This window comes from Trichoplax adhaerens, genomic scaffold, assembly GCF_000150275.1.
Source record: "Trichoplax adhaerens TRIADscaffold_13 genomic scaffold, whole genome shotgun sequence".
In the NCBI taxonomy this organism is placed as follows: Eukaryota; Metazoa; Placozoa; class Uniplacotomia; order Trichoplacea; family Trichoplacidae; genus Trichoplax; species Trichoplax adhaerens.
In genome coordinates, this window is record NW_002060955.1 from 300948 (window position 1) to 315827 (window position 14880).

At 35.6% G+C, this 14880-nt stretch overlaps 3 protein-coding genes across 3 annotated transcripts; 2 read left to right on the top strand and 1 right to left on the bottom strand.

Annotated features, from left to right (window-relative positions):
• Positions 1 to 5841: 5841 nt before the first annotated feature.
• TRIADDRAFT_8840 (uncharacterized protein) lies at positions 5842 to 7179 on the top strand (the record flags this gene model as incomplete). Its single annotated transcript, XM_002115953.1, has 2 exons — positions 5842 to 5927; positions 7074 to 7179. Coding segments are annotated over 2 exons (192 nt in total), but the record flags the coding sequence as incomplete, so codon positions are not given.
• Positions 7180 to 8944: 1765 nt separating this feature from the next.
• On the bottom strand, positions 8945 to 11220 carry TRIADDRAFT_36460 (expressed hypothetical protein). The gene is made up of 6 exons (XM_002116035.1): positions 11123 to 11220; positions 10242 to 10345; positions 9911 to 10098; positions 9462 to 9670; positions 9197 to 9306; positions 8945 to 9116 (listed from the first exon to the last, which is right to left on the bottom strand). The coding sequence occupies exons 1-6, from the start codon at positions 11179 to 11181 to the stop codon at positions 9010 to 9012; spliced, it is 777 nt and encodes a 258-aa protein (XP_002116071.1). The 5' UTR covers positions 11182 to 11220; the 3' UTR covers positions 8945 to 9009.
• Positions 11221 to 12675: 1455 nt separating this feature from the next.
• Positions 12676 to 13416, top strand: TRIADDRAFT_2796 (uncharacterized protein; the record flags this gene model as incomplete). The annotated part of the gene is made up of 1 exon (XM_002115954.1): positions 12676 to 13416. A coding segment is annotated over one exon (741 nt), but the record flags the coding sequence as incomplete, so codon positions are not given.
• Positions 13417 to 14880: the final 1464 nt, after the last annotated feature.

Sequence of the window (14880 nt, forward strand, 5' to 3'; positions counted from 1 at the left end):
AAATTAGGTTACTTAGTGCTGTTTTATTTGGGATAAGAATTTCTGCAATTTTATCGTAATCAAGTGATGAATTATTACTGTACTACTTTGATAGTAACTACCGCACTTTACTTTGTCTTTAAACAGTAAACGAGTGGTTATTAATATTACTAGTTGTAGAAATTCAATCCCAACTGTCTCTTAATATTTATTCAATGTGATCCAATGGCATAGCGTGAAAATATCAATTGACCTCGCTACATGCATCATTTCATTCAAGTTCAATTTTAAAGAATCAATAACTATATATTTGTTTCGTAGTTACTACCTAACTTTGTCTTGAAATGGTGAACAGAGAATGTTAATATTACAAATTCAGAGAATAAAGTTTTCGATTGTATTTCAGTAGAGATCCTATATTGAATATGGCCCAGCCACAAGTGATAAAACATTAGCATAGCTTAATATTATAATTTCTATCCTTTAAATTTTTCGTCATCAGGACTACGAATAACTCTCGTACTACTTTCATGGCTACTACCTCACCAATTTTTTTACAGTACCGTACATAAGCAATGTAAACATTGCGAAGCTATAAGAAATAATCCTAACTCTGCCTCACTTTAATCCAGCTACAAGCAATGAGAATATCAATGCATCTTGATGTAGTTACAGTAAATTTCATGCATTGTCATATTAGTTTCGCGACTACTACCTTATGTCGACTTGAAGTAGTATACAAGTAATAGCAATATTTCAAGTGACAGAGACTAAATCTTGGCTGTATCCCAATAGTAGTTCGAATTGAGCCTGGGATCAAGCGATGAAAAAAATGGTAATGCACTAATATAATTTCGACAATTTAATTTTTTATCATTAGAGCTACAAATCAATGTCACGCTGGCTTCTCAGTTACTACCCTGCAATTTAGTTTTCCTATCAATGTCTTTAGTATTATCTTGATTATAGTAAAAAGATTATGGCTAAATCTGACTACATCTAGAACTGTCATCTTCTACTAGCAATGATATGATATGCGTATAATATACGCTATATGTAGAGTAATCGTCTAGATAACTGGAGAGATCTCTTGCTTGATATTTTTCATTATCCTAGATGGATCTTTGGTAAAATTTGATTATATGTCGGAGTTATAGTACAATCTGACTATATCATTACATCTACCATCGTCCTCCGGTTATAATAGAATATGCAATATATTCCTCTGATACCGATACAATTGTGTTATTAGATCAATTCAATGCTCATCTTCAATAGCTCTGGAGATTTCCTACTTGAAATCTATAGTCTTCCTATCGTGATCTGTAGTGATATTTTGATAATACTTCAAAATCTTAGCCTAATCTAGCTATACTCAGACGACTACTATTGTTTATTGAAAGTAATATGATAGGCAATAAACACTAATATTTATGGCTATAATCATTTTGCTAGATCTAATCAGTAATGATCTTATTAGCTCTAGAGATCTTTTATTTGACATTGGTACTTATTTTATTTGAATCTTTAGTAGTATTTTGATAATGCTTCGGAATTGTAACTAAATGTCGGCTATATTGCTAATTGCCATCCCCTACTACCTGAGATATGATCCGCCCACCATCATAACAAGGATTTCCATATCTTTGTGTAACATTAACAAGTGCTTCAAAATTTGCAACTGCTAGACAATCCACTCTGTAATACGAGATTTTTAAGCTTTCTATTAATCGGTATAGCAATTCTCAGGTAATTAAAATAATAAACTTAAGATTCCATCAGCTACAATCGTATTTTCCTATATCAATTGCAAGCGGCTATTGCTTCTTGAAACTCAATTGTAGCAAGCACTACAATAGACAAAACGATAGTATAATTTTTGTTGTATTACAGTATTTAGATTAAAATTACTAATGTACTAACGCTTAATTAAAATATAGAAATGCTACCTAACTTATTATTTTTTTTAATTTGACTTCCTATTAAACAATAAGTCTTTATTTTTATTGGAAATTTAACTTTAATTGATTATTCTTTAGATATTCGAGACAACTATCAAGGAATGAAATGTTAATTATTAGCCCCATTATCCAGATTTTTTTCGTCATTTTAATGTAATTCAACTAGCTTTCTGTTGTAGAGTCTAGAAAGTGAATCGTCATAGATCGTAGATTAAACGATGAGTGATTAATAAATAACCGACAACATACTGGTAGTATTCTCCTAGTAAATCTACTAATAGCTTGCAATTGATTGTGACAGATTTTATATTGATATTCGGATTTGCTAGGACTGAACTCGGCTTCAAGGCAATGCCTATGTAGTCTATTTGATTCTGCATTATGTAAAGCTTTTACATATAAACAACATCAAATTATAAAAGATTTACTTTTAATTTAATTTATAGCTACAAGAAATGGCTTGAACTGTGTTATACCCCTATAGATTAGTATAAATGAGAGAGTTAACGTTCACGTCATAATAGAATAATGTCGATAAATTTTGATGCAATTTGGCTACAACAACGCCACTACATTTTCAATTACGGAAACTTTCAAGGAATATTGGATAGGCTAGTTTTCTTCTTAACATCATAGTAGAACATTAATAAAGCGTACCTTGATATAAAAAATTGTATTAGAAGTGATGTGTTGCTTTCCCCTAATATTATTGGAAAAGCATTAATCTCTCATCGAGATTTGGAATTAAATTGAATAACATATCGGTGATTCTGTAACTATTGATACTTTCATCCGCATTTACTTATAACATTAATCTCCGTCAACATACAGTATGATACTAAGTAAAGCTTATAAGAAAAAATTGGGCTATGATAGGATCCTTTCAGTATAAAAAGTTCTTTCTAAAACTATCCCACGTATTTAATTACAAGACAGCTTTCTTCTATCTAACGTGTAATTCTTGAAATATTATTGTCAAAAGGAGTACTATGATAAAGTTATGTTAAAGATTTGCAAGTACGCAAATAAAGTGGATTAGCAGTTTCGATCGAGCTAGTAGATTTGTGCCAATCGATAACCATTACATTTTATGTCTTAATCGACTATGTGATAGACTGTAAGTAAATTGGTCCTTATTTAACTTTAAAGAACAATCAGTTAGAGAATAAAACGTGGATAGAACTAAGCTATATTGCAAAATGTTGTTACAATGGTGTAAATGGACAATTCTGAATTGACCAAGTTGTACGATATGGTAGCTAATAACAGATATAGATGATTCAATTAGATAGTCTTAATTGCATAAAATTAATGTATAATACGTGTATGATATCAATTTTCTTAGTTTTCCAATTTTACAAAACTTACGCTAAAGCTTCTCAACACCGAGCGCGTACGTAAACGCGTTTTTGTTCGCAGAGAAGTTCGTAACGCGGAAATTGGCTGTTCGCTAGCTGTCGAATTAAGTCGCTGAGCCATTATAATAGCTTTAACTTCCACTTTACAGACTAAATCTATTCGCTCAGTGGACTATAATAATAAACCTTGGAATATATCTGTTATTTTCTATGTCAGGAAGATGAAACTTGACAACGTTATAACGTGGCTGATCCCTGTTAATTATTGAAATAAAAGTACCGTATTCCTTGATTCTTCTCCATATTAAATACTTGGTAGACAATACTGGTCGCTTATGAAAAGTAGAGGAAAATCAATTGATTGAAAATATAGAAACAGCATTCAATGTAAATTAAAAGATGGATGTCATTGATGACTACTGAAGAGAATTTATCCTATATTATCATGACATTAAGTTGTAAAATGATGAAAATCAAGGCGTCTCGATGACATCGAATATATCATTGTTGCTATAGAGTCATTTATTTGTTTGTATTGCTAGGACAGTCGTTTACTAGATAGCTATTGTTTCCTGTTATGTTTTTCAATAGATAACTTATGGTATCTATTCATGGTGAACAATGCTATCTTTAGATACGTTATTGTACATTCTTGAAAATGATTCGCTAATCAATCGCTTTACTTTTCAATAGGATGTAATAACAACTAGCCAACCTTCATAACTCACAAAGGTGTTCAACATGCTTAAATCAGATTGATTATAACCGATGGCAGTAGAAATAGTAAATGGTTAATCCTTCTTTAAAATAATGAGTTATTTTGACATGCAGATATAAGTTCGAAACCAGTAGGCGATAAAAATAATCTAAGCAATGTTACTATGGAGAAGATTAGACTGCAATTGTCATTGTACATATTGGATGGGACATTTGCAGGTATAATCGATATCAATATTATAAGATTTCATGAATGCTCAAGAACAATGATTTCAATGATGCAGTATGTTGTAATTATATTTTAATTTACTCCATTATTTGCCTAAGATGGCTATTTTGTTGATATTAACAGATGTAATATTACGTCAGCAGCTGCATGGATGAAATTTGCAGCAGCGGTTATACTTTCTGTACATCTTTATTACTTTGTTTCATTTTATAAATTGAATGGATAGTCACTTCGTCTCCTTATGACAGTTTTCGTTATGGGAGTATTGTAAGCTAGCAGTACTTGAATGTATGTTATTATGCTACTGTTGTAGAGATTAAGCGCACCGTTAATTACAGTAATATGAACACCTGTCGAAAGCGGTAAAAGAAACTCCAATACCTCTACTAGTCGGGCAGAAGTGTCTACGATTGATCCAAATATATCCCAGCCTTGTAGTGTACTGTCAGCATTAAGTTGGAAAATAAAGCATGCTGGCTGACTGGAATAGGTATTTGCTCGATTCAAATCTATTATTATCTAATAATAATAATAAATAATAATTTATTTATGTGTCGCAGCCTTCAAGTGTACTGTCAGCATTAAGTTGGAAAATAAAGCATGCTGGCAGACTGGAATAGGTATTTGCTCGATTCAAGTCTATTATTATCTCCATTAGCGAAATGAAATTTCAAAATTAGCCTCGTCCGAACCATTGCTTCAGCTTGATACCCTTATAACATCCCAAGCCAACTTGCAGATTCAAAATAAAATTGAATCATGAAAAATAAAATGAATTTAGAATTTTATAGATTCATGATCAGAGATAATAAGCAAGTTCTATAGTCTGCATAAGCTGAGGGAACTTGCCCATTTATTTGATCTATTTCAAATATATCAATTTATAGATTACGTAGTTACTAATAAGACAACACCACGCTGTATACTATAGTTCGAAGTGTTTGGACTGATTCTGCGTACTGTTGTGCAGTGAGTACAGGATGTCTGCATCCGTCTGTCTGTATATACACACACTTACGTGTACCACACTGACGACACCGTGCATTGTGCAAGAACTCGATCACTCTTGGACGGACAGACATGATGTCATTCAAATCTTGGTCCAAACACTGCAATATGATCGATTTTGACTGAATTAACTGATTTTTTTCTAAGTTAAATAGTCTAACATTGAACCTTATTATCTGTTACGAAATTTTTTCTTGGAAACAGTTCTATAAGATCGTCCATCTTTTAAAATTAGACCAAGTAGCCATTTTTCGATATTTTACGTTCTTCTTTGGCAAAAATAGGTCCGTCCATCCGCCAGCATGCTATGGTTGGGTAACAGTATAGTACAAGCGAGATCTTGATGGGCTGGTCCTGTCCGGACCGTCGTCTGAAGCCTCGTACTGTACTTCAAGTGTACTGTACTGTACTGTACGCCACGAGACGTAACGATACCAGTAGCGTTCTCGGAATGAAGAAATAGCTGTCTGGTGCGGCTCTTTCCATCCATAGTGATGTATGCTTTTGTTCCATTTGGCCCAGTTCAATATAGGCTAAACAGCAGCCCATAGTCCCCCCCCACTCTATTCCATCTGCTAGAGCAATCAAAATGTCGTGGCGGCCAGCTTTGTCGCAAACGGTCAGAGAATTGCGAATCCATCTTTGCCAAAAGTCTTCAAGTAGTCAAGGAGCACGGTGAGTAATTCCACTATCAAATGATTGTTTGGTTGATATCTCTATGCATCGATTAAGGGATAGCCGGACGCGATCGGTGATGCAGTAATACGAATAGAAGGAGTTTTAAATCGAGAACGTTTTAGGCCTTGGAAACCATTTGAGATTCCGTCTTGAACGAGAAGGATATTGCGAAATGATGCTTCATAGGAGTCTAATTGTGGATTCTGCTGCGGCAATTTGCAGTAATTAGAGACGACTACATTATAGGATGCAGCAATTGGAAATACAAATGATTCTCACTATGAAAATATGTTCGGATAAGAGTAGCTTCAACAGCGCCGTTTGGCTAGTAAACGTTAGATTAGCTGAATGTTGTACTCGTGTACTTGGAAACTCCTAGCGCAAACAACATCTTGAGTGTGCAAGAGATTACTCTGGGTAGCCGAGAGTGAACTACCGTAGGCATATTATAGTGCAGTTATGATTGCTTAGTATAATTATTAGAGAAAATTCTGCTGGTTTTGCTGAACGTTAAACCAGTAAAAATGAACTCGATGAATCGATGTTATTCTCTCTTCGAGGAAGCAACTGTATACGTATTGATAGCCATTTTCCTACCCATACTGTATTCGGATGATTGATTTTTCGTCTTGATGAAACATGCAGATCCACTCGGGGCGATAAGTTACTTCCTGATTCACTATCACCAATGCTAAAGTTTCAATATGCATTTTCTTGAATAGGAGTACATGCGACAGAATAATCGATTATAAAGTCCATTTGATCAGGCACTCAATAAATAGCTTGGATTCAATTCAGATTATTCTACGCTTGATTCATACTTGTTGTTCATACAAGTGATACTGTATTGACTGCCAATTCGATCACCATGGAACTAAGCCGAACTGTAATTAGTGATATAACAAGATTACAACGCATTTACTATCTCTTTCTTGAGTTGAAGCTCAGCGTAACTAGACAAGCACTTTTAAAATTGATACAATCAATGTTCTACTCTTGAACTATCGTCAAAACAATCCAAGCGATTTGTGACAACGCAGGCATATCAATTAAATTCTAAATAAGACTAGAAAGTTTTCGTTTTAGTTCTTATGTAGTCCATTATAGTTCTCGTTTAATTTTGAAATATTCTTCATGTAATAGGCAATTCATCGAGAAGAATTATGTTCAATTGAAGAAGGATAATCCAAAATTGCCTATACTTATTCGAGAATGCAGCGGTGTTGAAGCAAAGATGTATGCTCGTTTTGGTAAGCCAAATTTGTATTTGGTAGCAACATTTCATATTGACTTGAATCTTAAATACTGCAAGCATAATAAATAGCAGTAAATCTTTTAGAAATGTATACTGTTCGATCATATGATGGTTATCCAAAGAACATGAGATATGGATACTTGATAGATATAAATTTAATTGGTTATTAAATTAGTTTATGGCTTTTCTATAGAATGGTATCGACACTAGATGATGTAAACGTTGCCTTAAAACTTAAAAACATCTTTGTTTTACAATAGTATTTGAAGCTGCACTAGCGTAAAATGTTGGAATTGATCACATCTAATATTAATCAGGCTATAACAGGATCTTTTGCTAATCGTACTACTATTATTCTTGATAGCATACGGGAAAGAGGAAGTCTATACCATTGCTAACAAGAGCGAAAGTCAAATTCAAGATGTAATAAAGACATTAGCTCAAAATGCTGCTTAAACCAGAAAAAGTTATTTCTATCTTTTTTTAACTTGTTATAAGCTCACTATTAATACACACTCTCAACTGTACAGTACGATACTCTAATGTCTTTACTATTTTATAGCGGTGCAAATAAAGTAACAAATGTTTAAACAGTGAACGTTATCAAAATCAAAAGCTAATTTAATAAGTGAAATAAGTTTTTGATCGCTGCCACTGATAGCTCTAACTCTTGAAGTCTAGATGAGCTGTACCACATATAATGAATGATGCAGTATACAGTAGCTATATATTCTGTGAGATTCAGAAGCTAAGGCTATAAAACTGGCTTGTAAGCTGTTGCTTTTATTGTCGTTTTATCTATTCGACATGCGATACTTGTATCTACTTCTAAAAACTGAATAAAATATTTCTTACAATTTTGTGTCTCTTAGCATAACCTGAACTTATGCTAGCTAAGTTAGATCGTGCACTTGATAGGAATAAGGGCGTTCTAGCTGCAGAAAGAGCTATCAAGTAAATTGTAAGATTTTGTAACAATCGACTGTTGATTCGATATATCCATTTCCTACAGTGGTACAGTAATACGAGTTAGAGGCTAAATAGTTCAGTACAGTATATCTTCGACATAATGAATCAGTGATTAATAACTACTGTAATTAATTCCGACACTTTTTCATAAAACATCATTCACCCTCCTTCAACATGCAGTGCTGTATATCTTAACGAGAGTTTTTTTGATAATTTTTTCTTTCTCATAATCTAGCATAATTATGACGACAGTTCATACAGTATTGCATTTCTTACAAACGACTGTTGATTTGATATATCCATTTCCCACAGTGGTACAGTAATACGAGTTAGAGGCTAAATAGTTCAGTACAGTATATCTTCGACATAACGAATCATTTGATTAATAATTACTGTAATTAATTCCGACACTTTTTCATAAAACATCATTCACCCTCCTTCAACAAGCAGTACTGTATATCTTACGAGAGTTTTTTCATAATTTGTCATAATTATGACAACAGTTCGTACAGTATTGCATTTCTTACCAACCTAAAACCGTCTTAATTGCGTCAAACACATCGTAACGTACAATATTATCTCTAACGTTCTAATAAAATCACCACCACCCGTGCACCTACATTCTGAATATTTTATCATTTACAATCCGTCAAAAATATTACTTTCAATACTGTCACCCTCACTTATGCTACGGAGTGGAATAATGCTCTTCTACCATGATTTAAGTAATGTCCAAGAGACCGCACATGTTAGATTGGAGTACACATCAAAGATTACCTTATAAATTGAATAATGTACCATTGACATTTTATTTGTTAACTAAGAAACTGTACATGGTAAAAGTTGAATTAAGATTTAAACACTTTCTTGCACTGGGGGTTCGTATCCATCGCGACGAACGGCAGAACCTGCATCACCACTGGAAGCAACGCCTTCACCATGTAATTCAAGCAATTTTGCAGCTGCAAAAGATACAGGCATTATTATAAACATATATCTGATTTTGTTTAACCAAGTAGAGCCAAAATCAATCAAAACTTACTGTCAAGCTTTGGCTTTTTTAAAACCTTGACTTTTCGAATGTAAACATCGTGTAATGGATAAATTGATTGACAAGACTTTTCAATGTCTTTGCCGATACTATCTGGGATTCTATAGGCAGATGCAATAAAATTAATATACTTTACGTTAGCATGTATGTTGTAGATTGTTCGCTGTAAGCGGTTGAAACTATAAATGCAATAATTATAACAGTCTTGTATAACCCGCTCAAATCGTGATTCAATACAATTTCGAATAAAACTTACAATCTGTTGACTACTTCTTTCAGATCAATTGCTGAAACTTCTCGTGTAATGATATCAGTCATTTTTTTCCTGATAGAACGACACTGAGAAGTTTTGGCGTAGGCTGTTTTCTTTATTTGGTTGGGCCTCTTTTTAGTAAAACCAATAGCAAAGAATCTGAGCAAATATCCATCAGTGGTCTTAGCATCAATATGGGCTTCAATTAATGTCTGTTGGGAAGTGGTCAAAGATGAGCAACATTAAAATTGCTGTTTGGTAACTTTTTCACATCAATACGGATGCAAGACTAACACATGATATTCATTGACTAAAACGAAATAGTCAAGCACAAGAACAATCCCAGCTGCATGAAATCTTATTCTATCCTTAATGCTGTATTCCATTTTTCAACAATAACTACACTACTATCATTTGAATCTAGTCATGGTTTCGAAGATAGTCAACATTACCTGCCATTTTTTAACAAGGGACTTCAATTTATCAGATGTCATACTCATGCCGTGGAAATTTGTTAAAACGCTCTTTCCCAATACTTCTTCAGCAATTAAGCGAAATTTCCTAAAGGCAATCTCTCCATTCTGCAAATCAGCCAAAGAAACCTCGAATACGCGGCCCTTCAAACCGTCCGAAGCGATTTCTGTAAACGAAGCAAGATAGCGTAATTACATATGGCTGTTTTATGATCCTTATTCTACCGAGAGAAAAAATACTTTGCTGCAATTCGAGTCTTTATTGTAGAGTAAACCTGACTTGATGTTATATAAGGTCTAGAATACGTACTTGTTCCGCTGGTGCGATTGACGAGAGTTTTACCGATGTTACGAACAGCAAATTGCGAAGGTGCTTTAACATCATACCAGTCCTTTTTAGTGAAGGGGTCAATTCTGTATTTGAAATAGAGTCGAAACAAGTCTTAGTTCATCCGTGATGGATCACTTTGTACAAAATTACTTTTTACTTGCGTCAATACAGCAGTTAAGAAACCAAGAGAAGAATTTTGAATATAATACATATTTTTTAGGTGGGAATGAATTTGGATTTCCACCTCTCACATCAAAAAAGGCCTAGCAATCTACGAGGACAGTACAGTTCGTGTATAAAAGCATGAAATGTTAACATCGAATGATTACTATCTCGTGTACGTAGCCTGAAAGGGTTGATACCTACTGTAGATTGTATTTCTCTACGCAAAAACTAATCAGACCCATTGATGGATCCTATCGTATGTAAACTATCCCAATGTAAAGTTGACGGTGAGCAGCTGTAATCCATCGATTCAATCCAGGTTTACTGTATTGTACAGCACACTTCAATTCTTCTCATGACTACTGTACTACAGGGTGTGAAATCGGTAAAAGTCGGGAATAAGCATACATTTCCTTCCACTAAAGTATAGTAAGGCCCATTAGCATAGCGTTGAATACTTTATCAAGGCCTATACTATTTGAAAAGCAAGATAGCGTTGATCTATGTAGCCCCTAGCCAGCCATAATGATGGTCAAGTTGTACCAAGTCGCAACGTGAACTGTATTTGTTAAAAGCGTGGTGGGTGAAATGGATCATCCAGAAATCACGGTCATCGTCGCATGAATAGCTAAAATAACAGTTTTACCATGGAGATAACTAGCATCTTTATGAAATAAAACAGAATTGGATCTTACATCTTCTTCTTTTGCCCCTTTTTTCCTTTAGTGAGTCTCTTATTTTTACCGACCGCCATGGTTGATCTACGATACGGTTCGACGTAGAAGCGAAAAGGAACGATTACGCCTGCTAAGCTAGCATTACCCTCATCACGATCCGTGACGACAGTATCACGTGACGCAGACTTGCAGTACCTGTCCTGCGTAGAACATGTGGTACAGTAGGGTGTACAGTACAGCGCGTTACAGTATACTGTACAGAGCAGTACTGTACAGTACTGTACACTGTACTGTACAGTACTATCGAGATAAAAGAAAGAGCCTTTCTTCTCTACAGTACAGTACATACCGTACTGTACTGTAGAGAAGAAGATGGACTCCATAAGATTGAGGACCGATTCAATTCAAGCAATCAGTAACGACAGTATCACGTGATGAGGACTTGCCGTACCGTAGTGTCCTGCGTAGAATATGTGATACGGTAGGGTGTACAGTACGTTACAGTACTGTATACCGTACTGTCGAGATAAAAGAAAGAGCCTTTCTTCTCTACAGTACTGTAGAGAAGAAGATGGACTCCATAAGATTGAGGACCGATCCAATTCAAGCAAAAGCTACAGGAAAAATAAAACAATATGCAGTAATATGAACGATCATTTCTGAAATAAAACATGCATGAATTGATAAAGCAGCTTCTGGTGGGTCGTTCAAAGTACTATTGCGCACTACAGTATGAATCCATTTTTGCTGTGTTGAACTACGCTACAGTGTACAGTACCATCACCATCGCTCCTGCAAGGATGGACTACTGGAAAAGAACGACATTGCGGTACTGTATCGCATACAGTACTGTACACTAGTGGTGTTGAGCTTGAGATTGGAACCAGAAACAAGCGACTATGTACTTTTCTGCATCTTTGCATGGAAGCAAGTCAGAATAATTGTCCATTTCTCTGCAATATACAGGTAATGTAGGAGTATGCCCACTTCAGTGTGTTGTGTATTTATATTAGTTTGTGTCACGGAATCCAGGTTACTACAAATCCTAACATTAAAAAATGATGTTATATGACGCCGTTGTAGAACATTGGAATTGACCAGTCCTCCATGTGACCTGTGGCCAGGCAGTCTACCATAGTTTGTACTGTGCTTTACCGTACATGTACTGTGCTGATTGCAGTAAAAACATCAGGCGGTACAGTACAACCACTGTAGAAATTGACGCGGCCATTAAATACTGACGCTGAGCAAAATTACAACATTTGAAGTTTTTTGTGCGCAAGGCTGAAGATTAGTGAAGAAGAAATCGCGCATCTTTTTTACTGAGTCTGCTCGAAAAGTAAGTTGAGAAAGGAATAGACGTAATCCAAGTTGAATGATACAGCCACAACGATTGCTGTTGTGCTCGTGGAAATGTTTCCAACCAAAAGAATTTCTCTCTCGCTTAACTAATTTTTCCATTTCTTTTTTTTCCTTTTTTCATCCACCATGGCACTACTTTGCAATCATTCCGCTTTTGTGAACAATTTTGGCGGGCAAATAGTTGTTTGTCTACAGAAATCACCATGTCAGACGATCGATCAGAGCCTTCATCACCTGAATCAGCGTACGACGATGGCCAACTACTGAATCCGAACATGAATGATGAGATTACCAATCAGTTAGCAATTTCAGGTCCGGTTGGTGTAGCGGCTGCTGCTGCTGTGGCTACTGGCCGTAAGCGTAAAAGAGGCCACACGTTTGAGACCAATCCATCCATTCGTAAAAGACAACAGACTCGTCTTCTACGGAAGATGCGTGATGTTTTGGATGAATATACCGTTCGCGTTGGACAACAAGCCGCGATAATATGTTGTACACCAAGCAAGCCCAATGAGATTTTCAAAGCTTTTGGCGCAAAGCCGTTAGAAGATGTATTAAGAAATCTAAAACCGGTAATCATGCAAAATTTAGATAATGCTTTACAACAACAAGCACCCCAAGTACAGCAAGATAACACTGGCTTATTCGAGTTACCACCTCTTGTTTGCGATGGGATACCTACTCCAGTAGATAAAATGACTCAGGCGCAGTTGAGGGCATTTATTCCATTAATGCTCAAGTATTCTACTGGCCGTGGTAAGCCTGGATGGGGCAAGGAATCGTTAAAACCTGCGTGGTGGCCCAAAGATTTACCTTGGCAAAATGTACGAAGTGATGCTAGAAGTGAAGAAGAGAAACAACGTGTTCCCTGGACGCAAGCATTAAGGGATATTATTAAAAGTTGTTACAAACATCATGGACGGGAAGATCTTCTACCTGAATTTACTGATGCTGCGGAATTGAAAAAAGGCCCTAGTGCACATTATGCCTCTCAACATATGATTCAAATTAATAATGGAGACGGCACTGTCACAGTATTATCGCTTGATCCATCACAAGGTATACCTGATGCAACGGAAACATCACAAGCCATTGCTGCTTTAAAAGCACAGGGTGATCTTGGCTTGACCAGTGGACAGCAAGGTGTGACCATCGAATTTCATGGTTCTTCTATGATGGTTCCACAGCAAACTGGAGAGGTGACTGCAGCAGAAGTACTTGCAGGATCACTCCAGCATGATCATAACACTGGTAATTTGGTTGAAGCCCACGAACATAATCAACAAGTAGTTCAAATGCACCAGCAAACTTCATCTTCTCAAGGCCACCACATTCCTGGTTTGCCTCGTGTTACGATGGCGAATTCTGTCATCAATGATCAGAGCGAGGTCCCGTCAGCTTCAGAAGCTGTAGAAGTTGTTACCATGAATTAATTATGCGGGGTATACCCTTATTTTAGAATTTTGTTGTATTTTGATCGTAGTGCTATAAATACAGTATAAACTTGGATCTTACTATACAGTATAGTACGACTACAAGCTTGGATGCAATGGAGTTGATTTTTAGCTACGAAAAGCCAGCTGTTTTTGCTATCGAAAGTTCAATTGACTCGTTGCTATCAGATCGGTTCAAATGAATTTAGCGCATAATAACTTATCAGGACTTAAAAATGCGCACAGTATTATTAATAATATTGTTGTGATGACGATGCGATACAGTGCATGGGCTGGCAACCTTTCAATGACTATCTTATACAATTTACAAGCGGTATTTTGCAATTATATACAATTATGAACATCGATATAACTACACTTTAAATATTAGTCTCTCGAATTTAGAACAAGTGTAACGCATATGAATCTGTAAATTTGAAAGTTAAAGCTCTGTAATTACTGCAGGACATACCTTTATGTTTATGATAGTGTCGTATGTCTGATACAGTGATGTGTAGACAGGAAATTGACAAACTGGTGATTATTAAGCTCGTGATTGGTACTGATCAGTGAAACCTGCAGTTGTATGCTTGATTTTACGAATGTATTGCAATAAATAAATAAATAGATTAATGTCACTTTGAAAACATCAGAGCGTTGAATCTAATGGCATCGAATGCCAAGCTCAAATGCTTCCTCGTATGAATTGATCTTGCACGTTCAGCATCATCTGGCTTTATCTGAAACTGTACCTAGTAAAAAAAAATTATCGAATTTAAATATGGTGTAGTAAATGCTGGCAGCTCAATTTGGAGATGAAAGAGTTGTGCATGAATAAATACGATATTTGTCTCTTACCTGGTGTCTACGACCACATCATGTTGAATACACCCGTTCTCGTCTGATCACGGAAGTTAAGCAGCATCGAGCGAGGTTAGTACTTAGATGGGTGACCGCTTGGGAATACCTCGTGCCGTAGAC